We start from the raw sequence: 26,253 nt of genomic DNA on the forward strand, positions 1-26,253 counted from the left end.
GCGCAGGCGCTGTGGGGTGCGTCGCTCTCTCTGTGCCCCGACGTCGACCCTCTCCCGGGGACGCCAACCGCCTTGGAATCTTGGGGGCTGGAACGTTCCGCGGCGAAGGGAGGAGGGGCCTTCCCCGCGCCTGAGGAGACGACGCGAGTGCGGGAGCGAGCGAGTGAGTGGGGGGGGGGGCAGCCGCAGTCCCGTGAGGGGGGAGAGGGGAGCCGAGCCGAAGGGCTGCGTTGAGGGCCCGTGTAGGGGAAGGAGGGGGGGGCTCCGCTGTGGCCCCTCCCTCTTTTTCGCGGCTCGGAACAATCCAAACAACACGTTTTGAAATCACAACACCCGCACACGTGTATAATGGACAGAGGTGGGTGAACTTCCCACCCCTGCGCGCGCTCTCCCCATTCCGGAGTCTTACCAGGTTCCATTCCTCCCGTTGCGTAAAACACCCCCCGCAGAAGAACACCGCGAATGCAACATCAAACAGGAGGCCGGTGGGACCTTAAGGACCAACAGAGTTTATTCCAGAATAAGCTTTCCGGGCCGGAGCCCACTTCCTCAGGGAAGCTCTTGCCGGTGTAAATGGTCTCAGTCCTGGGGATGCCCCTGTGCTGCTGACCCACTTCGCTGCTGCAAACTTAAATCGGCTGCAGACTTGGAATGATCACCACAAATACAAGAGAAAGCCAGTATCAGTAGAAATTGAGAAAGCGCCTTCTGATGAAGGGCAGCTAGGGTTTTAAAAAGATAACGATAAAATCTGTGTTTAAGGCATCAGGAACTCGCCCTGATAAAGGGAGCTTTGACTCTTGAAAGCTCAGACCCTGAAATTTAGTTGGTCTTTTAAGGGGCTGCTGGACCCAAATCTCGTGCTTCACCCTTACAGCAGCATTTTCAAAACAAGGTTCTTACCTGTGGGTCAGGACTTTGTGCTGGCCATTGAAAACATCTGCAGAAAATGCTCTTTTCAGGTCACCGAGGTCATGTATGCTTCCCACCCCCTTAAGAAAAATAGGAAGTCAATAGCAGTAGGAAAATTTTGGACCACCCTCCCAAGGTAAATCCAGCTGATCTCACCCATGTGGGTGTTGTCTTGCTTTCCGAAGATGGTTGTGTTTGTGAGGGCCTTTGGTAAATCAGTTCTTTGATGCTCTTATTGAATGCAGGACTGTGATATTTGGGGTTAGGGAAACTGCCTTTAACGCCTGTTACGGTGCTTTCTTTGATGCCCTTTGAGGCTTTTTAAATTGGTTTGCTGTATTTCCTTGGTCTAATATGGGCAAGGTTTTGTGTTGTTTAAATTATTGTGACTCGTCTTTCAGGGTCCACTTTACATTGGAAACCTGGAATATAAATATTTGTTTTATTTGCACATATACCAAAAAAACCCAAGAGTATCTATATATGTGTGAAATTTTTGTTTATGTTGTATTTAAATTTGCTGGGATGCTTCAGAAGTCAGTTCTTGGCTCAAAAATTTATGAAATACTATATATGACATTTTTTCCTGATTTTCTTCTTAAGTTTTAGCAATGGGTATATATGTGTGTGAATATAACATAACTTAACAATTTAATATTATATGAGTTGATTCTGAAATCAACATTTATTAGTTATTTATTAAGTTTGTGTACCTTTTTGCCCCTTTCAATGTGGATTATGATGCAAAATAATTCCCTATACTATACTACACGTGGTATAAAAGGAAGAAGAGAGGAGAATGGAAGCTCAGCAAATGGAGGGGGAGAGTAGAAATGAAGAGAGGAGAATGGAAGCACAGAACAAGCAAACTCAGGTAATGATATTTAATTAAATGAGGGAGAAATAGATTTTTTTTTTGGTTAGGTATACATCCCTGATGCTGTGGGCTGGTTCCAGCCAGAATGGCATCCATCACAAGTTAATTTCCTTACAAGGTAACTGTAAACGTTGTAGCAAAAACTACCAAAGAAGGCCTTTGACATCTTAAAGACAGAAATTGCAATCCTGGGTGCCCTACTTCCGATTAAGTCTTTTTGAATACAGTGGTGATTTTTTAAAAAAGTTAATTATGAGCTTGCAGAGTTCGCTGCAGGCCAGAAAGGAAAATGTAGCGCAAGGAATGAATACCTTATTTGGCTTCAAATGGCTAGATACATACCTCGCAAAATTGTAAATTTATAATAATAACAACAGTTTATATACCACCCTTCAGGACAACTTAACTTTTACTCAGAGGGGTTTACAAAGTGTGTTGTTATCCTCACAGCAAGCACCCTGTGAGGTGGGTGGGGCTGAGGGAGCTCTGAGAAGCTCTGACTGACCCAAGATCACCAGCTGGCTTCAGGCGGAGGAGTGTATTATCTCTTGAGATAATACAATGACTTCCACGCAATTTCTGTTCTCCGTTCTGAAAAGGCAATTTCTGTTCTCCATTCTCACAGGCTAAGAGGGAAATTAGGGACTTTGGTGAGGACCCATTGCTATGGAGTGTAATTGATTTATTACCTCTTTCTTCGTTGCCTAGTAGCACCTTAAAGAATAAAGTGCCACTGGTGGTTTCATTTTGATATAGCATACTAACATGACTACCCTTTTACAATCTTCTTTGCCTGCCAGCCAGATGAACTGCCATATTGTAGCATGACCAGCTCTTAAACTCAAGGTCATAACATTCTGCTTTCCCTCCCCCCCCCTTTAATTTTGTAACACCTGATATGGAGTTCTGGTGAACTCAAAAGCTTGCACACTTATGATTAGTTGAGGTATAAAAGATATTACATAGATTGCGTTACTTGCTTTTTGGACTGTAAAACAGCAACATACTCTGCAATCACTTTCAGTGACATCAGTTTGAGCCACTTTGATCAGCAAATGCTAGATTTGCTATAACGAATTTTGGCATTTTTTCCCTGGATCAGGAGACAGCGAGTTTGTTACCTTACTGTTTAACTAGCCCTGACACTGAGCTAACAAAGATGATTAGGGACCAAATGCTGAAAATAGCTAACGAGCTTATTAATTCCTTTTAGCAGTTAACCTGGTTCTTAACGAATATCTGGAAAAGGTTCAAAGAACAAAGGTAATTAAGTTAGCATAGATTTTTGAGAGGGGACTAGACAAGATCAAATATGTATCTGTCAGTCAAGGTGGGGGGAAAGTGTATTCAGAGAGCTAGTTTCAGTTAATGGCCATTAACTGAAAGCCAGTTTGGTGTTGTGTAGTGGTTAAGAGTGCCAGGACTCTAATCTGGAGAACGGGATTTAATTCCCCACTTCTCCACTTGAAGCCAGCTGGGTGATCTTGGGTCAGTCACAGCTTCCCAGAGTGCCCTTAGCCCCACCCACCTCACAGGGTGTTCGTTGTGGGGATGATAGTAACATACTTTGTAAACCACTGAGTAGGTGTTAAATTGCCCTGAAGGGTGGTATATAAATCAAATGTTGTTGTTGTTCTTATCAAATAATTAAGTAGAATGTTGAGTCATTATAAAATTGATATTTTCTTAGTGATAATTAAAAGTAGTAAAAATGAACTAAGGCTCTCCAAAAAGTCTTGTGCATATAGAGCAAATGTTTTCATTCTGTAGGAATGCTAAAAATTAGTCAGCTAAGATTGTAAGTCCGGTTCTTTCTTAAGGTATTTATACCATGCCTTTCTGCTTCATTTGGACCCAAACCGGCTTACAGCATAATTCTTTCCTCTTCCGTTGTATCTACCAACTCTGTGAGTGTGCTAGGATTATGCTGAGAATGTGTGACCAGCCCAAGATCACCCAGTGAGCTATTCTTGCAGAGCGGGGATTCAAACCTGGTTCTCCCAGAGCTCAGTCCCACTCTCTACCCATTATACCATGCTGGTTTTCTCTGCAGGGCATTCATGTTATGCTAGAGATGATTTTAGCATCAAGTAACCTTTTAAAAATATGTAAACTGGATAACTTTGAGATCACAAACACTTTCAGTAAAACCAAGTGGTGTCTGTGGGTCTGCATGGGTAATAAAATAGTTCTCTTTTTTTATACCTATTTATGTAGAATCCAGAAAACAAAAGCTGTGTGAATCCTTTGACACAGAATTGCATGCAAGCTTTCAAGTTCTGAATTCTTCATCAGGGTAGATTTAAAAGGAGGAGGGTAATGTTTTTGACCTTGTCTTATGTTTGTTTATTTATTTATATTATTTATAGTCCACCTTTCTTACTGAGACACAAGGAGGGTTACAGGGTGAGTTAGTATAACTCAAGGACTTTTCAATAAACAATGAAATAGGGTCTATAAGTGCAGATTTGCAAAGATTTAAAACTTGCAGAAATCCAGAACAGAGTTGAAGAAATGCTGAAACAATGCATGGAAGACTGATACATTAAACAACATTGAATTGCCCAGTAGGAGCATACTCCAAACAACAGATAGCACACAGTAGCATGTAGTGCTAAAGTTTATGGTCCCTATCCTAGTGATGCAGCTCTCTGAGGCCGCTTTGTTACAATACAGCACTCCTGTCTGAGTAAATTGCCAGCATCCTTTGCACAATCTGGATAGGGATGGATTTAGGCACACCCTGCAATCAAATGAATGTAAAAGGGCTTATCCTGGCTCAACTGTACCTCAGGTTTCAGATAAAGTAAGAGAGCAAATTGGGGTTGGGTAAAGGGTTGCAAAGAACTGGGAGGAGGGGTTGTGACTGAAATTTGTTTAAAAACTGCTACTGTCCTCTACAAAGGGCTTTTTAAAGTGGGAGATGAAGATTGTGGGTTGTAATGTTTTGCCATGTAAGTAGTTTGTGTATTGTATTTCAGTAAGTCCAATTCTTGCTATGGTTTAAAGTACAGTCCTCTAATGTAAGAAGGAGAGGGGGCTGGACGGGAGAGTGAAGCTTGTTGTGATTGGATGGTAGCTGCTCTGGGCGGGTGGAGTGAACGGCAGGCTGAATCAGAGTGCTGAGGGAGACTGGTCGGTCTAGTTCAGGGAATCTGTGTGGAAATCTCTGTGATAAGAGGAGAATGTTATTCTGGGAGTGAAGAGCTGAGGGAAGAATTCTGTACTACTTTGTGGATGAACTCAGCCTAAATGGCAACTGTTTGGGAAATTAGTCTTTGTGACTGGGTCTGTAAATAAACATTTAAGGATCTATACTCTTAACTGGAATAGCCCAAACAAGTCTGATGTCATCACATTTTGGAAGCTAAGCAGGGTTGGCCTTGGTTAGTAATTAGGTGGGAGACCTTCAATGAAGATCAGGGTTGCAAAGACAGGCAATGCAAACTACCTTTGTTAGTCCCCAGCAGGGGTCCCCATAAGCCAGCTATGACTTGATGGCAGTTCCCACCACGTATTTTGAAACCACCAAACTAATGAACTTATTCCAAAACCAATACCCTTATACTCTGAAACAGTGAAGTATATGTATTTATTTATTTATTTTAAAAAACTATTTCTGGTTAAGCAAAAGCCATTTTCTCATGCCCCACGGCTTCAAAATTTCTAGAAATTTTAGATATTTGATAACAACAGAAATAGAACTTAATAAAGGACAAGGTTGAACCTCCATCATATTCCCCATCAGGCTATAAATTCAAAACAACAGTTCAAGGGAATATAAATAGTTTTATTCAGTCTCTAAGCAGGATCTTAAGTATTTGGCTATGGTTTAAAGTGCAGTTTTGTATTTTTAGGATATAAAAATAGATTCAAATGCAAACATCAAAAAACCATTACGTGCAAGAAAAACCATGACTCCGAGTAGTCGAAAGCAAGTGGAAATACTGAAAAATCTTCACAGACTGGGAAATACTGGAAGCAGCACCTACGTGAAATCAAAAATGGATGACTTACCTAGAGATCTTCCGTATAATGGTTGTAATACAAACTCCAGTATGGAACAGTTTTTGAATGCCGGATCTTTGCAAGATTTGCTGTATGCCTTGTATGAAAAAGAATGTGTTTCTCCTGTGTCAAAGCCAGTAGAAGTGCACTTATATTCCAAACAAGCTAGTTGGCCTTTGGACCATTTAGAAGAGCTGACTTCCTCAGTAGCTTCTCTTACCAGCAACACACCTCCGTTAGACAAAGCCGAGAAGTCAGAGGAACTGCCCAAGAATTGCACTATTGCAGTATTTGAACAAGACCGTGCCATAGATAAAGCAGTGGTGACAGAAGAACAGATTGAGAATCAAACTGTGGCCGTATCAGAACAGGACTCTGCCATAGTTAAAGCAGTAGAGGCGGAAGAACCAATTGAGAATCAGACTGTTGCAGTATCGGAACAGGACTCTGCTGTAGTTAAAGCAGTGGAGACAGAAGACCTAACTGAGAGTCAAACTATTCAAACTATTGCATTATTAGATGACAACATCCAGTTCCAGGAAGGAAATATTCTGCCTGGTAAGCATGCTGATCTTTTAAGAGATTCCAGGTCTAAAGATCTGTGGACAGAGTTTCTGAACCCTCCTTTCTCTTACAGCCTTGCCTGACCCTTCCCAACTTCAAAACTGGTGGGAGTGGAAAGTGGTTTCCAAGATAGCGCAAGAAAAGGCTTTCGGAGCTAGTAATGGGTAAAGTGGTGTAATGAGTAAAGTGTTGGCTTAGATCGAGGAGTCCCTGGCTGGAATCCACTAATGGAAAATTTAGTCTGGATCCAACCCAATGTCTCCAGAAATTGGTGCCCCAAGAGCATTATTTCAGTATAGATCAGGCGTGACTGAAATCCATGGAAATGTGTTGCTGATGTGTTTTGAATCTGTTGGTGTATTTTGTCTTAAAGATGATGCTTTGAGGAAAAAAAGAATTCCTGAAGGTAATGAAGATGTCAGTTGTAAGCGCATAAAATCATCAGATGAAACTACAGAGTCTTCTGGTACACACTTAAACAAAATCCTGTCAGGACTAGAAAAAGTAAGTTGGCATGGCTTAATTGAAAAGCTTAAGAGTTTTACTGTTTGGCTGTAATTGTGTTGTGGAGCTGTCTGGGGCTTCTGTCTGAAGGGCACGTTTGTTAGCATTATGTGCTCAGAAGACTTCATCTGAATGCCATTGTTCTTTCTTCCCATTTTGCATAACTACTTGCTATTTTTGTTTTGATAGCTTGCTTCAAGCCCTCCTGGGGCTGGAAAACTCTAAAGGTAATGCTGCAGCATTGCAGTGAGATTGCTCTGTGGAGTGTGTGTGCTGGGAGTGGGGGTGGGTTGGGGCTGGTTCTGTGTTTTTCATGTCTTGCATCTGTGCTTTGAACATCAAGCCTGCTGCTATGCCAGCAACTTGTGATGAAGAAGAAATACATGTTTCTATTTATTTAAAACATTTTAAGATCATTTTTCTACAAAACCAGTTTCAAACAGGTCACAATGCTATAACAAACATAATAGACAATAAATCATCAGAAACAGTCAACAAGTCTAGTTATCTACTCTGGAACAATGTCAGGTGGGTAGCCGCAATGATCTGATGTGGAAGAGCAAGATTCAAGTCCAGTAGCTCCTTAAAGAACAGCAAGATTTCCAGAGTATAAGTTTCAAAAGTCCAAGGTATCTGATGAAGGGAGCTTTGACTTTCAAAAGCTTACACCCTAGCAATCTTACTGATCTTCAAGGAGCCGCTGGACTCAAATCTTGCCACTGACAAACAAGTGGATTCAGTGTTAAAAGCCCTCCTGCATACTTTTGCCTTGCAAAGCATGTGGAATCTCATCCGTGCAGAAAGCCTTCCAAACAACTTCTGGAAGGCTCCTCCATGAAATAGGAGCAGCAGGTGAAAACATTCTAGATTTTTTTAGTGGCCGACCTCCATTTTTTTTTTCACCCCTATCAAGGAGTTCTCCATTCTCAATAGAGGGAAAAGCGACATGTTATGTGCCCACCCCCTTTGTGTATGGAACTCAAGCCTATAACTGAAGGCATTGTGTGTATTGAAAAGTGGAGGTATTTATCTTCACAGAAGTGTGTGGCTCAAATCCCAAAAATCTACTGTAGGTTTATATGTGCCTTGTGAAATTTTGGGCATTTTGAACTACAGAATCTTGAGTCATTTCGAAAATGCTTTTAACCATGATATGGGGAACAGCTCGTCAAAATGTACAGAATTCTTGTGAATGCATGGAATTTATTGTGCTTTGGATCCTGGCCCGTCAGAGAACAAATGAAGCTTTGATTCACAGCAAGCAACATCGAAGGTGGTAAGATGGTATTGGAGACTTTTTACTGTACTAAACATATGAGTGAAAGTGACAAAAAAGGCTGGAGTAAAAGAGCCCTTGTTGAAACTATATGAAAGATAAAGGACGAATTATAGACAGTGTAATCAGGTGGCAATCTAGTGCAAAAGTCCGAAATTTCAGTATTGGTTCAATTGCCTTGAATAAATATTCCTGGCCTGGATCATCCCTCAGAGGGATTTATAACTTCTTCTGTAAAGTACAGCCTCCAAATAAGAATCATCATGATTTTCCAGATGTAAAATTCCATCTATGTTTTTTCCCCATTGTAGGTCAAGTTTTTTATTCAGAGCAACGTTGATAGTTCAATGGAAAGCATAGATCACAAGCTACAGCAGTTAAATAAAAGAATCGATCGCACGCAGTGTCTACGAAAGCACGAAGAAATAACTATTCGGATTATAGTAAGGCAGCTTTCTATTTTATAGCTTAGTAGGTTGTTTGTGAACAGTAACATCATAATAATGAACAGGCCACATGCAAGCAAGCAGATTTTTACCGGAGCCTTCGTATTTTCCATCCTTTTATTGCTCGCTCGCTCGCTCGCACACACACACACGTGCTTATCCACCTATTACATGCCACAGAGCTCTCACTATTGGCTACTTTGAATAGTTCAGTTCATTGAACTCTCATGCACTTTGCCATGGTAATTCACTAGGTGGCCTTGACCCAGGCTCACATACTCAGCCTAATCTACTTCACTGGGTTGTTGTGAGAATAGAATGCAGATGAGAAGAATGTTGTCAGCCATTCTGGGTCCCCATTGCAGAGTAAAATAGGGCATCAGTGAAGTCAAAGGACATAAAATAAATTACATTTTCCATATTTTGAACCATCCAGTACCCCCATCATCTTTCAACATGTCTTAATAGCCTCCTCTCCCCCACATAGTTTTTTTCTATCATGATGGATGCATCAGCAATACATCGTTAAGGCAGTTGTTGAGAGAAAATCCTGTCAATTTCAGTGTGCAACTGTGCTGTGCTTTGGCCAGGATCCTGCAAAGAAGTACTTCTCGGAGCCCTTTTATGGTTCCAAGCTGTAATTGTGCGCTGCCAGTCTGGCACTTTGCCTCCTTTGTACTACCTTGGCCTAGGGCTTCAGCTGATGCTGTTCTTGTGGAGTGGGAGCAGGTCCTAAGGGGCAGTGGGCCCGGGTCCACGTCCTGCTTGGTGGAGGCCAAATGGCTATCATAGAGGCTAGTGGCAAGGTCTCCCTTGCAGGCTGTGGCAGGTTGGCCTCTAGCACACCTGGAGCATGGTCAGCAGGTGCCTCTGCAGTATCATGCCTTCCTTCATCCTCCTGGTTCCATGGCCTTAGCTCCTCAAGCACTTTATCTGAGACCTCTGAATTAAAGTCACTGCGCCAGTCAGAGGAGGATATCAGTGCTGCTGATGCAACTCCATAGTGCAACTTGACACAAGCTGTTTTTTTTCTCTTTCTTTGCAGAAGAAAATATCTAGACTGGACAGGCGAGTAAATTCTGTAGCAATGCACCAGAAGGCGCAGTTACAAGACAAGGTAGGCTTTACTGTGCCACAATGCTGTAGCAAACGGCAGCTGCTAAACAGTGTGTGTGGGGGGGGGCGCTTTTTGTCAGGAAAACGGCTCTTCTTGATTGTGGTGGTTTTGAATGGGTGATAAGGGAAGTCCCTAAAACGTGAACAAAATTTTCAAGAAATGTCGTTTATGAGACTGGACAAATTAGCAGAGCAGTACAAGCATTTGAACCCATCAGGATGCCTGGAATACTTATTTCAAGGGGGGCACCAGGCTGGGAAGCGCATCCTTGTGGAAGATGCTGGTGTTATTTATTCATGTTGGACTGCTGAAAGCACAGCCTGCACCTCCTTCCCCTCCAGGCAAACCTTCTAGGTGCACATGCAAAAAGCACCATATTAAATGCTGTCAAGCCTGTTCCTGGCACTCAGAACAACCCATCTGTACCACCGGAACGTCAGTCAGTAGAGCTTGGTGAAGCACCTTCCAGAACCACCAAAAGGTAGTACGTCTGTCTCGTAAGCAAAACTTCCGGATCTCTTCAGGCTCAGACAGAGTTGCTTCCCCGGTGCATAGGGTCAGGTTGCAAAAAAACAAAAACAAAGCAAACTTGCCATCTCACAATGGACTGTGGTATAGTGACTGGATCCGATCCCCACTTGGCAAGGAAAGCTGATTGGTGATTTTAGGGCAGTTGCTCCCAGGCCCATGATGAGGCTTAAATAAACATAAGAAGCATCCTGCTGGATCAGACCAGTGGTCCATCTAGTCCAGTTTCCTGTCTCACACTGGCCAACCAGTTAATCTGCCGGGCAATGAACAGACCATAGAGGCTGAGACCTTCCTTTGATGTTGCCTCCTGGCACTGATACTCAGAGGCTTACTCCCTTTGAATGTTGTAGTTCTCTTTAGTTACCACAGCTTATAGCCACTGATTGTGGCATACACACACTCACGCAAGAGATGGAAGATTCCTGAATGGTTCCAGAATTCCTTGGACATGTACTGTAATTCACAATGAAAGCAAAAGGGGGCATTTATGATGAAAGCAAACATGGCATTTAGTGCCCTGTGCGGGGAGGGATCCGGCTGCTTTCTGCAATCCACCGTCATTGTGATTCTGCCCAAACCCCCCCCTTCCTCTTTTTTTTGCCAGCTTTGCCAAGGAGACGTGCCTCAACATGAAAACCTCAAATATTCAAGCTGGGAATTCAGCAGGTATAGATACAAGATTTGCATTTAATGTATTTTAAAACACCAACTTCAACAGAATATGGCTAAAGGGGACCCAAATATTTTGTTTATTCCTGTTCTTTCTTTTTTCCCTTTTGAAATAAAACAAGCACATAATGGGAGGAGAACAGAAACGTCTCCAGGTAAAGATGCTAGCAATGGCTTACAGCATGCCTTCATGAAAGGAACACTTAATTTTCTTCCATAAAAAGCTTGTGTGTGTGCATGTTTTATAGAAGATAATTGCTGTAGACCAGTGGGAATGTAATGGTGCGATCCAGGCATGGACTGGGCACACTTAAATAGCATTTAAAGCTGCAGGCTAGAAACATATATGTTCAAGTCCCAGGATCAAACCCTTGAACTTGGTTCTCTTTCAAGCTATCAGACTGAGGGTGATCTTAGAAAAAGCCATTTTCCCGTAGCTTCATTTCTGGAAATTCATTCTTGAAAGTGGTCTTCCTTATAAGGTCGCTAGTATGGGTCTATGAGGCTTATATGAAATGTTCAGGACCTCTGGAGGGCTGAAAGTTGTGATGTTAAATATGAAAGAGAAAGAAAAATGATGATTGGTAGGCCTTTAAGCCAGCAGGTGTGGTGGTTAGAGAGTCGTACTAGGATCTGGGATACTCTGATTTGAATCCCACTCTGCCATGGAAACTTGCTGGATGACCTTGGGCCAGTTGCTCTCACTCTCAGCTTAACCTACCTCACAGGGTGGTTGTGATGATAAAACAGAGGAATGATACAAGCTGCTCTGGGTCCTCATTGGGGAAAAAGGTGAAGCAGAAATAAAGTAAAAATAAAAGCATCCAGTTCTGTGTCTAGGCTACAAAGGAAGATCCTGCCTTGAAATGATACCATTACATATTCTGAATTGGTTGTAGTTAAGTGCCTGTTGATTGCTTGTCTGCTTTCCTCCTGTTCCAAAACTGTCCTCATGGTTGTGGTTGTGCTTTTTGCACGCGCAGGTTCAGCTCCAGACTAGCTAGCTGCCTGCCTACTTTCCAAATTTGTAGCAGAAAACCAGTATGCTTTGTTGGATCGACCCAGAGACTCTCATCCCCCATCCTTGCCAGTTCTCCTGAGCACACAGGACCCCTAGGAGCTTCTAAGAGTTCTGGTCATTAGTTTGAAGCACCTTTGCTTCCTGGGTTCTTTATGAGTGTGTGTACATCCTTAGCGAGCAACACTGGACACAGGCTGATAAAATATAGAAGGAATTTATTAGAAGAACATACGAGTGTGTGCTAGGCAGAAGCCACTCAAAAAGCATTTAGGCAAGACAAAAATAACAGCTTGCTAATCTGTTCTAACTAGCTAAAATACTACTTGCTGGCTTACTGACTAAACAGTTGGTTCCAAAGCTGGTTGGTCTTACCAAAATCCATCCATGCCAGCTCACTCTAGGTATCCTGGAGATGGCATGGAGGTAGAAGCACTCTTCTTACATAGCCGGTAGCTGATAGTGGCTACAAGGTAGCATAGCTGGTCAAGACTGGTCTGGAATGGTGTAGAATGATTGAATGGTACTGCCTAGAAACAGAGGGGCTTCTTCAAAGTGGTGGGGGCATCAGCCTACTGACAGAACCAATCAGGGCTCATTACTTAATTGGACATTACCTCAGCGAGAAAGTTTAGGGAGTATGGCAGGGGCTGAGATCAGCACTAGGCTCCAAGCCTCTCCAAGGTCACACACTCAAAGCAAGAGAGAGCCCAGGTGCAGTTAATCAGCAAAGGCTGTGCCTGTCTCGGCAAACAGGCCTGGTAAAGTTTCTTACAGGCATGAAGCATGCGCCAAAGTTTTTACTCTGTATATGGTGGAACAGGACCTGCTCCTTACACTTGTCAACTAAATTTAAGAACATTAAGATGATGCTTTTGTCAAATTCCTACAGATGTACAGCAGAGAAGAGCATCTTCTAATGCAGACACTTCAGCTGAACACCAAACACCACACCCGTCTAAGGTCAGTTTTAAACATTTTTTTCCCCTGTTTTGCCGTAGTCCAAACTTAATTTCCTTTCCTTTTTCTGTAGTGGAGGAAGGTCAGGATTATGAACAGTGGTGGCATTTCAATTTATCAGCGTACTAAAGTAAATTCTACTTGTTCATTTTAAAGTTTCTTTTTAAAATTATTTTATTAAAACAGAAAATAGCATTGAACTGTAGAAAAAATACCAAAAGCAGAATATATAACAGAAAGCAACATTAGACAGTAAACATAATATCAAAAACAAAATATGTAATGAAGTATTAAAACTTTGTAATAAAAAGTAATATTAGAGAGTAGACATAATATCAAAAACAAAGTATGTAATAGAATATTAAAACTATATAATGTTTCTCCTCTCCAATTTGCTTTTAAACTTTCCACCCACATATTGCGTAGCTATAAAAAGTTGATAACTTCCATCATGAACCTGCCGTGTTTCATTCTTTCCCTACTTTTTCCACAAGTCCCTTTCTAGTGACAGTAAAGTTCACTGGAAAAAAGACTTGCTGTGTGTGAGCAGGACGGGGGATGCTCAGCATAACTGTAATACCACATTCCGGAGGGGAAGCCATTTTAAGTGTGCTGCAGCCAAAATAGCAAAGACTCTTGCAGTCCCTTAAATAATAATGCAGTATTTCATTACAAGCTTTTGAGAATCTTTGTTTGATATACAAATTATTACACTCAGTGGGCTGAGGGATTTATATCCAAGTTTGCAAAGAGAAGGGGAAGGGCCAGGGAGAGAGTTATTGTCAAGAGAAGTTAAAATTCTCCGTTCCCAGGACATTGCACTGCTGAGTCCAGGTGAATACTCAAAAGGCCACCTCCTTCCATACTATCCAGTCTACTATTTAAGGTCTGTCTCCCAACATCACTTTCAGTCCCCCTGCTTTCATAGGTGAGCTGGCTACAGGGCACTTTCTGGGGTGACACCTCACCTGTAGAATGCCAGTTGAAGAGTTTTTAATGCTTTTTAATTTTATTTTGTAAGCTGCCTCAAGCAGGTTCCCTAGAGAGGCTGCATAAAAATGTTCTAAGTAAATAAATAGAGATCCAATCCACTCTAGTCTCCTTCATCCCGCCCACTGGTGACCTTGGGCCAAGCACTCTCATTCCCACCTTCCCCAGAGGGTCACTGTGAGGATAATGTGGAGGGGGGAGAACAATAGACTGCTGGGGGGGGGATAAAAATTGAAGCAGTCCTCCTGGGACCCTGAACCTCTTTGCTGGCCAAAACCTTGAGAGTTTTGTTGCTATTTTAGCAAAATGTTATTAAAATGTGGGGATAATTCCACTTTTGAATCAAATTCTTTCCTCTTTGCAGAATTTATCCCTGATTGACTTAACAAAAGAAGATGATACTAATAAAGGTGAAGAAGGCTTGTTGTTCTTTCCCCTGTGTGCATGTAAATTTATGTTCTCCCTCTGCAAAAAAAAATCATTTTTTTCTCTGGGCATGTTTCTTAATCAGATTCTTCCTCTATGTGCCCCTTCTTCCAAAAGCAAGGTGAGCGGCCACTCAAGAGTGGGGCCTTCTCACAGTTGACTGGCTTCTTCACCATGATCTAGCACCTGTCTGGTTACATGTTTCATATCAAGCATTGACTGGGGCAAGGGGTGGAAGCAGAATTAGCCTTCTGTTGTTTATCATTTTATTATAATACTTTTAAAAAAAATCTGTGTCTTAATGGAGCTTATGCTGCTGATTTCAGTTGAGCTTAATGTCGTAGCTACTGTTTTGATGCAATTTAATTCATTTTTAAAAGATTAACATTTTAGCTTTAGCTTCCTCGTTCTTCTCTGACTGTTTGCATTATATGAATTTATTTGGAAACCAGCTTGAAGGTATATTGTGGAAAGAGGGACATACAAATACTTTAAATAAAAGTATGGTATATAAACGAGAGCGTAATATTCCAGGTGCAGTTCTGTTACCAGTCACTGTGACCACACTCAGTATGGCATTTTTAGCCATTAATGAAGCTCAAAATATAGGTAATTCTGGGGAAGATTTGTATGCAGCAAAATGCTTTAAGTGCTATTTGAATGTACTTTACATGTATTGGAAAAGAAGAGGCTGTTTCAGTCAAACCGAGTCCACAATCAGAAAGCATAAAGTCTGAGCCACATCAGCCAACGGCAGAGTCATCAAACCAGGTATTAAATTTTACATCCGATTCTTTTATCCCAATCAGTGGGTTTCGATGTGTGCCCTGGGATTCTGTCAATTCAGATTGGTCATCTGCTGGATATCCAGTGTTTTACCAGCGTCTTGCAAAGTACCTGATTTACCTAGGCGCTAACTTGCGTGAATATACCTTTTAAAATGTGTATACAACATGGGTAAAAAAAGCTTTGACTTTTGAAAGCTTATACCCTGGAAATCTTGTTACTCTTTACAGTGCTACTGGACTCAAATATTCAGATTTTAAAAATTTGTAATAATGTAGTCATGACTTGGTTCTTAAAGCTGTCTTTGATACTTGGCAATTTTCACATTTTTTTTCACGTTGCAACATGCTGACTTACCAGATTCCTGGCAGCTGCATGTGCAACCATGTTGTTGGTAGTTCCATTGATAGGCACTGAACGTGGACTTGAAAGACCAGAAACGGAATCCTAGTTCATCTGTGGGGTGCACTGCTTTCAGAGCAAGTGTGGTATAGTGGTTAAAGTGTCAGACTAGGATGCGGGGGACCCAGGTTGGAAGCCGCGCTCAGCCATGGAAGCTCACCTGGTGAACTTGGACCAGTCACGCACACTCAACCCAACCTACCTCATATGTTGGTTATGAGGATAAAATGAAGGACAGGAGAACGATGTAAACAGCTTTGGGTGGCCATTATGGAGAAAGGTGAGGTACAGTAGTAGCCAGTCCATGAGGGGGCCTTCTGAATGTGAATTGGAATTTCTATGAAGTTCTCAGCACCCTTTAAGAAATATGATTTATGATGTATCAAGAAGAGTTGGTTTTCTACATTAGTTTCACTGAGAGCATCTTTTTAAAACTTCTGGTTTGCTTTCCAAAAATGCACAGGTTCAGGTTTAATTTTTCTGTTGCCTCTTTTGAGTTACTGGCCTCATAAGCAGAACTTAACTGATGCTTCTGCCTCTCTAGGTCCCAGAATCATTTTCCCATCTCCCTCCGCTACCAAAGATCCACTTGAACCCAGAGCATATGAATGACTTCAAAGACACCCGCTCACCCCAGAAGCTTGAACTAGCAGTTGTTCAGGTCCAGAACCCCAAAGGTGTTGCCATCCAGTGGAACATCAGGAGAGTGGACCCAAGGTGTGCCCCCATTGAGAATTTTCACTTGTTCACATGCTTTGAGGGCACGAACAATGGAATTCAGTCATCCTGGATGAAAAGCAAACCAATAAAGGCGTTGCCTCTCCCAATGGCTTGTTCTTTATCCCTGTTCACACCTGGCAAGTATTACTTTACCATGCAATCCATGGATATTTTCCACCGTTTTGGACCATTCTGTGACATTCAATCAATTTCTGTTGTATAATTTTTATTTATTTGTTTCCTACCTTGTGGACAAGCGCTCGCCCATGTATATACACATGTGCACACATAGGTATGTAAAATGCAGACATATTTTACCATTCCCTTCAGCGCCTCAGCTATCTGTCTGGAAACGTCCTATGATCCAAAATGTGTTGGAAATTTCACGCCTTCAAAAACTGATGTAAAAATGGTTCTCGTTCTGGTTGAAATTGTCAGTTGCAGTCTCGTTTGTATAAAGATTTAGAATTATGAAGCAGGATTGATCAGTTGTTATGTTTACCTTTATTAGGCGGTCAGATATGTAACTATGTAAAAACTGGATATATGTATGTACATATACATACTATTTTACATAAACTCAAAAGTATAAAATGACCCACCCAAACTAGTCATTCTTTTTCAGATAGACACAATGGCGTGTTAGGCTGCCTGCCAAATGTGCCCTGGGGGAGAGGAGGAGTAAAGACCCAGACCCAGGGAGACAGTGAGATTGGTAATGGGGAAGAAAGAGGCCACAGAGGGAGGGAGGTGTCCCTGGATCTGTTGATGTTGGGGATCTCAGCCATGAAAGAGAGAACAGGAATGAGCTGGTTCCTTTCTGGTTTGTCCCTGTGACAGGGCAAATGATTAAGACACATGGGCTGGATCCAACAGAAGAGATTTCCATCAGCAGAGTGGGATTTTCTTGCATCCAATATCTTGCTGAGCCCAAAGGGCTCCCTACAATGCTGCTGTTAGGGGGCCCAAGCAGCAGCATGAGGGGTGAATCTGCAGCAGAAGGAAAAAACCTATTAGTAGAAACCTACCACTGGATCCAACCCATTCTATTAAAGAGGACCTTTCCTCATTACTACATTCTTTGGTTTTCCAGTTGTAAATTCTCATTCATCCTTCAGCATCTCAGAAGAGCTTGGTTGAATGAATTTTCGTTTACATTTAATTAGAAAGTGCATAGAGGACTTTTTAACAGAATGATTTATTAGTTGGCAAGTCTTAACTACTAGGATTAGGGAAGATGGAATGAGAATCAGCCCTTCTGTCATTTTTGGTTAGTTACGTGGTGGATAATTTTTTTTAAAAAAATCAATGAAAATTCTGTCTTGTAAGTTAAGGGTATCATGTCATGTATTTCTTCCCATGGGAAGAAGATAGCTCCTATGTGGAAGGGGAGATTAGTGAAAGCAAATTTGCATATGCCAACACACTAGAACATTGGCTGCACAGGGTGAGGGGAATGCATGAGGATTGGGATATCAGACCATTGTAATGTAAATATTTGTAATGTAAATAAGCCTCTGAGCCAATTTGGGCTTTCTAGTGTTGCAACATGATTTAGCTTTAACTCTGAGGACTGACCTTCCTCAGCTATCTCAGATTGAAGAAAGGCTTCGATCTAATGCCTTTTCTTTGCATTCGTTTTCCTTAAACGGGGAAAATATCGAGGTAAGCCTGAAATGTCAAAGCAGCGGAGAATAAGGAGTTTGCTTTAACAGAGCATGGCCCCCTTTTTTAACTGCAAAATTCTCCAGGTGTAGAGTAAAATAAGTAATTCAGGGGTGATTCTTTTTGAGGTAGGTGGGGGCATGCTTTGACAAGAAGGGACTCTGCTTACAAGTTCCAACACTTAGGTTTAGCATTGGGGATAGAATGCCTTTGGAAATCTTAAGGGTATTCCTTCTGCAAGCATCACAGCAGCAGAAGATTCCAGAATTCTGCTGTGCTAGGTTAGAACGCTTCCTGCTAGTTTGGGAGGGGGGCCAAATCTGATGGTGAGTTAAACATACCAAAGCACAGGGCAAGAGTACTGCAACCCACACATTCTCTCAGAATCCCTATAGGGGTTGTGCCAATAACCGTCCCTCTGGGTACTAGTCCAAATAAACTGGCAAGGTCAACACAATGGTGGTAATTCCCAAGTAACTGCTGTTGCATCAAATTTTTTGCCATCTGAAGTACCTTTGTCATTCTGCCTGTGTTGGCATTTGCGAAAGGCAGTTTGTTCTGGGAGACTCAATCTGACTGGCAATCCACAGGGACAGTGGATTGCCTAAAGGATCTCTTGACACCTGCTAAGGAGTTTGTTGCGAGCTCCAAACATTCCTTCTAGATGGCCATTGACATTTCTTCTGCCTTTTGTTAATGCCTAGTAAGGTTACTGGTATTTAAAAATGGTGCAAGGAAAGGAAATCACCTTCGCCGCGCTTAAATGTCTTTAACCATGTCTAAAGAGTCCAGGCATTTCAGTTCACCTGCCTTTGCTTCTTTTCCCATAGTCCTCGCTGTTTCATACCAAGAATGTCAGAGCAGGGGGTAGGGTGGGAGGGAACCACAAACAATAGAACTTGACTACACAGCCCCTTCTCACTATATGGAGTGTGACCGGAAAGTCATTCCTACAAAGAGAGGTGTTCTGCCAGCTGCCACTTATTTGCGTTTCCTTAGGATGAGGTACATGATGCCACTGATCAAAGTGAAAGTGAAAGCAATCCAGGCCAAGATGTAGGAATATCCAAATTGGCCACTGTTAACATTGTAGTTGTAGAAGTTCCCCATGTGAAGCTCTTCGTGTCTATCTGTGTAAATGGAAGCTGCGATCATTACACACAGACCTGTAGAGCCAAAGGAGAAGAGAAAACCGGTGAAGCAATATGAATTGTATATGAATACCAGTGAGTTTCAATATGAGCTTTTCTGAGTTACAGCTCACTTCAGAGAGAGAAGAGAAAATTGTACTGGGAAATCTTACGGGGCAGATGGATGGGGAGGAGTCCATTATTGGTGTGAATTGCATCATGAGTTTTTCATGTTGTAAATGCTCAATGTGAGAGGGAAAGAGGAGTTGGTGTAGAAAGACTAGGAGTGAGTCCTGTCATACATCAACAGAATTAACAGTTTCTGGTTGTTGAGGGAGGTCAGAGTTTCAAATGGATTAGCAGATATTTTATGTGAAAATTAACTGATACTGGTACAAGATGGTACTCGGTTAAAACATGTTAAGAAGAGCCAATTAAAATTTCTAAATGTGTGTCCCATGGTTTTTAGAAATTTTAATTGGCTGTTCTTAATGTGCTTTATCAGACTGCAACCGTGTACCAGTACCAGTTAATTTTCATCCACATTTAACTTTTCTACATCAACTTCTCCCTTTTCTCTTTAAACCTGAAAGACTCATGGTACCATTCACACCACGCCTTGACCCTAACCCCCGCAGCCTTCCTATAAGATTTCCCATTACAATTTTTATGTGTAGCTCACTTCTTCAAATAGATGAATCAGAAAAGCTTATACAGGAGGAGATGTTAGGTTTTAAGAAGTTACTGGACTTTTATTTTGCTATGGCAGACTAACATGGCTACCCCTTTGCAGTATTTTTAAAAATCATTCTTGCTGGAAGGAAGGGCATGTCCTCCTCTCAGACCCACAAAACCCTAAATGAAGGGAAGCCCATGAAGCCAGAGCCTGGTTACCCGACGCTAGGGAAGTAGGCTAGGGGAAGAGGCCTGCAAAGGAGAGCAGTTTGCCTGGCTTTGGGCAGTTTTAAGATAACAGGTTGGAAATACAGGACAGCATGTTGTCAAAGCCAGGGAAGGAAGGTTTAAGGAAGCCCCTTACTCTTACGTTTGTTGAATGTCGTGGAGAATTTCCACGGGTGAAAAAGGGGCTGCTATTTAATCTCTCCCCTCTGGCTGCAGTTATTTGGTGGTAGGTCCCATCATTTTCCTCAGGAGCAGCATTTATGGGGTACATTTCAGACTGCAGCAGGGGGCAGTGAAATCCTGCTTCACGGATGGAGATATCTTCTGTCCACAGAAATCTGCAATGGACCCCAGGCCTCCGTCTTTGGAGGAAGGGTGTATTGGTGGGGAGAAGTTTTTGTCCTCTGCTGACTTCCAAAAGAGGGTGGAGCCAAAGGGTCTGGTGTGGAAGCAGTTCAAGACCAACGATGATGTTTTTGGAAGAAGTGTGTTGTTCAGTTGGCTATTTTAAAAACGTGCTCTTATGGTCCTAGCTGGGTCCTAGCTGTTCAGTAATAGTTCATAAAGTTTAGGACCTCCTTTCAGGTTGGCAGTTTTTTGGGGGGAGGGGATCATCTTCAAAAGGTAAATAGTTAGAGAAAAGTGCCCATTTGGATAAGTTGGCCAACATTTGTATTTTAACAGGCCTGTTCCTTTAAAGGAAAACAAGCAGGAGCGCTCATTTCTTTTATGCATGCTGCAATCATTTTAAGCATCAGAAACATCCTACTTTGGTTTTGGCACAATTGGGTCCTGATATTTGTTTTATTTATTTATAACAGTTACATCCTGCCTTTCTACCAATCAGGGTCACCAAGGCAGCGAACACATAAAGTAGCCTAATAAAAAATACATAATAAAATCAGTGAAAAATTAGAGCAAAAAATACATCTAAACTCCAGAATGCTGCAACTTTAAACATAAGGCAGAGGGAGCACGGAGGAAACGCTAGATAAAACGGAGATGTGTACGCCCGCTGGCAGAAGATAGTGATAGAATGGGAGAGGCAAACTACCCGGGGGAGGGAGTTCCACAGTTTTGGTGCCACACCTGAGAAGACTCTCCCTTGGGCTGCTTTTCCCATTGCAAGTGCAGGAGGGGGGCAAGACTTACATGACAGCAGCTGTATAAAGGAGGTTAAGACAAATCTCTCTCCTTGCTTGAGGCGGAAGAGCTGAAGGATGAAGATGAAGAATGCCAGGCAGCAGAATATAGTGGCCAGGATCATGGTGGCTTGCATGGCCTGGATAGCTGGGTACTCTGTTTAAAAAAAAAAAAAAAGATAACATTTTGCATGGGCTAAGTGGCTACTGTGTCCTTGGTGATGGGCAACGGGATATGCAAACTGACTAGTCTCAGACCAATCTGCTGGCATCAGTTTTTATGAAGGGGTTTAATCCTGCCACGCTTGCTCAGTTTTGTCTTTTGATACTGCTTCCTTTTGTGCTTCTGCGCCCTGCAACAGGAACAAAGATGGGAGCCTCTTTTTTCTCTTTCTGGGAGTTAGGGGTGGTGCTGCTGATAGGCAAAATGTGTAGGGAGGCTTAATCCTCACTTAGCATCATCTTGACCTGAGTTTGCATTTTTAAAAAAATGTTGGAATGACCCAGGGAAGACTGTTTTAAGTCTGCCCGGATCCTGAGAGAGAGAGAGACTTAATTCTGGGTTCGGCCATTCATACATGGAAGCCACTGCTTGATGGTGAAGTCATGAAAGAAACATACACTGGGTACCAGCCCTTGGGCCCTCCTCCCTCCTCCACTGCTACCCCACCAGTTTGCAGTCTACCTCACATTAGTGCAAGTTGGTGGAGTGCCATAACACTCTCTGCTTCACTATGGCTCAGTAAACCTCCAAAATAATCAGGAAGTTGTAGTTCCTTAGAAAAGGAGAGGTCTCGGTGTCCAAGGCAACTGATGGTCATCACAAATGGAAACATCTTTGAGGTTGAGGGGACAGTTTGAGTGCAAAGTGGGAATGAGTGTGGTGACTGAAATACCAGCATTGACCTTCGCTTTTTGGTTTCAGTTCGATTTGGGATAGCCTTCCGTGGGATCTCATGCTGCTGGGTGGCGCTTGCCCTACTTCCAGCTGCAAAAACAATTTTTTCTAAAGTACACTGGCTTCATTTCTATCCCTCCTTTCTCCCCAGTGGGGACCCAAAGTGGCTTCCATCATTCTCCTGTCCTCCATTTTATCCTTACAACAGCCCTGCAAAGAAGATTAGGCTGAGTGTCTGGCTAGCCTACGGTCACCCAGGCAGCTTCCATAGCAGAACAGGGATTTAAGCCTGGGTCTCCCACATCCTAGTCTGGCACAATATAGAGGGTAGGGCCGGCCATGATTGACGGTACATGCTAAAATTGGCACCCTGACCTGGCAGACCCAGGCTAGTCCAGTCTTGGAAGCTAAGCAGGGTCATCCTCGTTAGTACTTGGGAGGAAGACCCCCAAAGAAGTCCAGGGTTGCTACACAGAAGTAGGCAATGGAAACCACCTCTGTCCTCTCTCGTCTTGAAAATCCTATGGGGTCACCATAAGTCAGCTGTAATTTGATGGCACTGCACACACATGCACATACACAGTTGGCAGTAAAAAGGCATGATCATGAACTATTGATGTATGTTACCTCTTTTCAATTTATTTTCCTACTTATTAATGAGACTTGCAAAAAAATATATAGTTCTCCCATTCAGTTTCCCTTCTTAAGATCCACCTGCATCCTGCTTCCCATGTAAATTGACCATAAAAGCAGTAACCTTGCCAACTCCACAGAAACCATTTCCTTCAAAAATAAGTTTCCAAGAAAGCTCTAGGGACGGCAGTTCCAGGCCTGCCTCCTTTTATGCTTCCAAGATCTTACGCATCATTCAGAAGAGACTGACAAAGGTTCTCCAGAGACTGAGGCAGAAGTCTTTCTCATCATATCCTACCTGGTCCTTTTAGCTGGAGATGTTGGGGGGGTTGAACCTAAGGCCTTCTGAATGTTCTACCACTGAGTCACTCCCTAAATGAATTTGCCTTGTATCAAGTCAGACCCTTGGTCTATCGAGTCTTGTCTATTTTGAGGGATAGTGGCTCACCATGGTCTCGGGCAGAGATCTTTCACATCACCTACTACCTGATCCTTTTAACTGGAGACACCAGGGATTGAGCCTGGAACCTCCTGCATGCCAAGCAGAGGCTCTTCCACTGAGAGCTAAACTACAAGAGACGAATTACACGAGGACACTCACATGAAGGGAGTCGCAATGTTAGCTGGGAAGCCGAGTTTTAAAAGACAGATTGGAGGGCTTTGTCAATTTCCCCTCTCTACCTAGCCAGCAAAGATCTCTCCTCCCAGGGTTTGGTTATTTCCTCTTCACCTCCAGAAGGGTCTGTCAGTTTCACCTACCCTTCTAGGAGGTGAAGAGGAAATAAACCCTATGAGGAGCCATCTTTGCTGCTCTGTAGAGAGGGGAAATTGACAGCCTTCTGATTTATCTTTTAAAACTCGGCTTCCCGGCTAACATTGCAACTCCCTTCAAGTGAACGTCCTTGTGTAATTCGTCTCTTGTAGTTTAGCTCTGAGCTACAGCCTCTCCCCTAAAGCTCTGAAGTCTATTACACATTCTGGGGAGACTTGTGGGCTCCTCAGCCCAGGTCTCCCTGGTAACAGTTGGGGTGATGCAAGGTGCAATGTTATCAGGTTAATGTTCTTGTCCCCCTCAAGTGCGGGAAATGCATGAGAAAGCATTAGCCCAATGATGGCATGCCACACATTTTTCCCCAGCAGGGTCTTAACCAAGGAGATGCAGCGTGGGGGAGATCTGCAGAAGGTACAGTTTAGGTTTGGGTCCAGTACTGGTTCTCTGGTCAATGGGTCAGGGCACCAATATTGGGTTAGCCAGCAGCACCATGGACCCAAGAGGACAATAAAATACTTTGAACCAATTCCATCCTACCAGGTGGCATGCAGTGATCTCTTACTAATTACTCACCTGGAAATTGTTCATCAATAAGTGTGCAGTTGGTTTCATTGAAGCAGCTGCACCAAAGGTCTGTGAAGAACCCATCTCCGACCCACCAGGCCTGCCAAAGAAAAAGAAGGGAAAATCATGGTATAGAGGGTAATGTGTCATTATAGCCGAGATCTTCCAATCATTGCTGAAGATGCTTTTTCGATGAGTGCTGATGGCTAGAATTGCTGGAACTAGCATTGGTGGCTGGTGGCTACTCATTACTGAAAACACACACACAGCCCTCTTTGGGTAGAGGCTGCAAAGAAAGAGCTAGACCAAAGTAGGATTGTCCAACATTTGATGTTTTTGCTGCACTTTCCCCCTCTCTTACTTTGTTGAATAAAGCAAGTATTTTGGCCCGGGAGTTTCCAGCATTTATTGGACCCATGCCTTGATCCTCCAGGCATTGCCCCAAAAAATCATCTGCTGTTACTTTGCCTGGCCTAGCAAAAGGTTCCAAGCTCTGCCCTGTGAACCAGTAATACTGTATTGGACACTGTTCACTGATAGGGGGAACCAGTGCACTTCCACATACTTGTGGACATTTTTCATGTGGCACATTGGAAACTCTAGGCAGTGGTCGGAACTTTGCCGGTGGTGAGGCGGAGCCTTATGGGGCCCGTTGCAAAAGTAAGCTGTTTGGTTGGGGGGGGGATTATCCTGATACTGATTTAATCGTTGATAGTTGGCAATAGATCCACCTCATGAAAAACCACCAAGGCACTGTCACTCTTCCTTCACGAGGAACCTGGGATTTCCTACCACTCAAGGGCATGTGATCTTTCCGCTTGTCGTCGTTCCTATCCTCGAGTAACTGTTCTGTTCCTGCCCATTCCGTCCAGTTTACCAAGCTGCATCCGACCCATGGCCCATCTAGCTTGGGCGAGTCTGCTCGGATCAGAGGGGGATCTCTGGAACCACAGGAACAAGAAGGTCTTTCCCCAAGACCAGAGATCCTTTAATGGATGATGGCCAGGACTGGCCATAATATTTTGGCATGCAAATCGTGTGCTTTCCCCAAACCTGCAACACTGCCTTGAACAGAGTCAGGTTATGGGCTTACCCACAGTTTTTGGCACCCAAGGCAAACTAAGACTTTGGTGCCCTCCCCCCAATTCAGTAGAGAGAAAACAAATCTAGCATGAACATTTTATTTACTGGGTATTCAAAATGAACACTCTAAAAATCTAAAAGGAGACGCTCTTCCAAAACCCTCATGTTCCATCACAGCAACTGTCAAAGACTAGAGTCAGCAGATACGGAGATTCTAGAACCAGTTCCGGCCAAGCTTCCCTTTGAGCCAGTTGAGGAGCTCATCTTTTTGATACCCCTCAAAATCTGGCACTAGGCATTCTTACCTAGGTTTGCCTAGTGGTCGGGCCACCCATCTTATCTTAATACTCTCCCCTCTAAATGGCACTGGCTCTCCAAGAATCTGGCTGCCACTGTTGGAAAGAGATTGCTTTGCCAGATGGATCAACCCTGGTCTGGTCCAGCTGGAACACTGTTACATTCTTGACTTTAGGCAGTTTCATCCCATTGTACAGATGGGCAAGTTAAGGGTGAGGAACCAAATTGCCTGCACTAGAGCAAGGCTAGGAGAGAGTTGGCTGAGTAATTTCTCATCAAGTGGACATCCTGTTACAACTTTAAATGCCCATCTTTCCCTCCCTCCTCCCTCTCCCCATGCAAAAATCCAAAAGCTGCAAGATGGTACACTTACATTGTCAATCGTAGCAATGAACAAAAATGCAGCAGAAGTTATATGAAAGATGATGATGAACGCTAGAAGAATCAGCATTCTTGCTCAGGGCAGGGAGTTGTTTCAGATGAAGATGGAGCCTAATGAGATGTAAGAGGAAGATTTGGTTGGGAAACAGTGAAGGGGAGCTCACAGCACCATTCAAAGCTACCCTGTAAAGTGCAGTTCTCTTGTGAGAAGTATTTTTCCTTGGTACTTTGGCATAATCCCTTATGAATATTTATTATATGCATATTTGTAAAGACCATTTAGTCACCCTTCCAAGACACATGCACGCAAACAAAGTTCAACCATCGTAGAAAAGGAATAATAGCAAGTAAGACCAGTAGCCACCTTTGCCTGCAGCTAGAAAGCTGGAATCTAATATTCAAGCCATGACAAATCGCTTATGGTTATAGCTGCCTTAGGGTGAGATGATCTTTTTCTCTATGCTCGTTTATAGCTCATGTCTAAAGATGTTTCCTTGAGCAGCTTTGATGGCTTTTGAAGGCTGGTGGCTATTGGCTACCGACTCGTCACACTAGTTTGGGTGGAGCTGGAACAAAACA

The 26,253-nt window shown here is 42.9% G+C and overlaps 2 protein-coding genes across 8 annotated transcripts in view; one reads left to right on the plus strand and one right to left on the minus strand.

The window, feature by feature from the left end:
* ATF7IP2 (activating transcription factor 7 interacting protein 2) lies at positions 1-16,803 on the plus strand. 5 transcript variants are annotated; one of them, XM_054992761.1, is made up of 13 exons: positions 1-167; positions 1,697-1,786; positions 5,647-6,355; positions 6,735-6,865; positions 8,453-8,584; positions 9,633-9,704; positions 10,046-10,185; positions 10,840-10,901; positions 11,027-11,059; positions 12,815-12,885; positions 14,237-14,282; positions 14,984-15,069; positions 16,031-16,803. In XM_054992761.1, the coding sequence occupies exons 2-13, from the start codon at positions 1,712-1,714 to the stop codon at positions 16,427-16,429; spliced, it is 1,956 nt and encodes a 651-aa protein (XP_054848736.1). In that variant the 5' UTR covers positions 1-167; positions 1,697-1,711; the 3' UTR covers positions 16,430-16,803. The 5 variants fall into 5 exon arrangements, with proteins under 5 accessions (XP_054848736.1, XP_054848735.1, XP_054848737.1 ...); XM_054992760.1 differs by having other exon boundaries at positions 1-163; XM_054992762.1 differs by having other exon boundaries at positions 1-163; positions 14,987-15,069.
* Positions 16,688-26,253, minus strand: part of EMP2 (epithelial membrane protein 2) — a 22,617-nt gene continuing 13,051 nt past the window's right edge. For all 3 annotated transcript variants that reach the window (XM_054992765.1, XM_054992767.1, XM_054992766.1), the window contains 4 exons: positions 25,667-25,785; positions 23,923-24,013; positions 21,057-21,203; positions 16,688-19,037 (listed from right to left, as the gene is read on the minus strand). In XM_054992765.1, the coding sequence (XP_054848740.1) occupies positions 18,853-19,037; positions 21,057-21,203; positions 23,923-24,013; positions 25,667-25,744 (501 nt within the window). In that variant the 5' untranslated portion in view covers positions 25,745-25,785 and the 3' untranslated portion in view covers positions 16,688-18,852. The remainder of the gene's footprint in view (positions 19,038-21,056; positions 21,204-23,922; positions 24,014-25,666; positions 25,786-26,253) is intronic.

The sequence above is a fragment of the Eublepharis macularius genome, chromosome 12, assembly GCF_028583425.1.
Source record: "Eublepharis macularius isolate TG4126 chromosome 12, MPM_Emac_v1.0, whole genome shotgun sequence".
Taxonomy (NCBI): domain Eukaryota; kingdom Metazoa; phylum Chordata; class Lepidosauria; order Squamata; family Eublepharidae; genus Eublepharis; species Eublepharis macularius.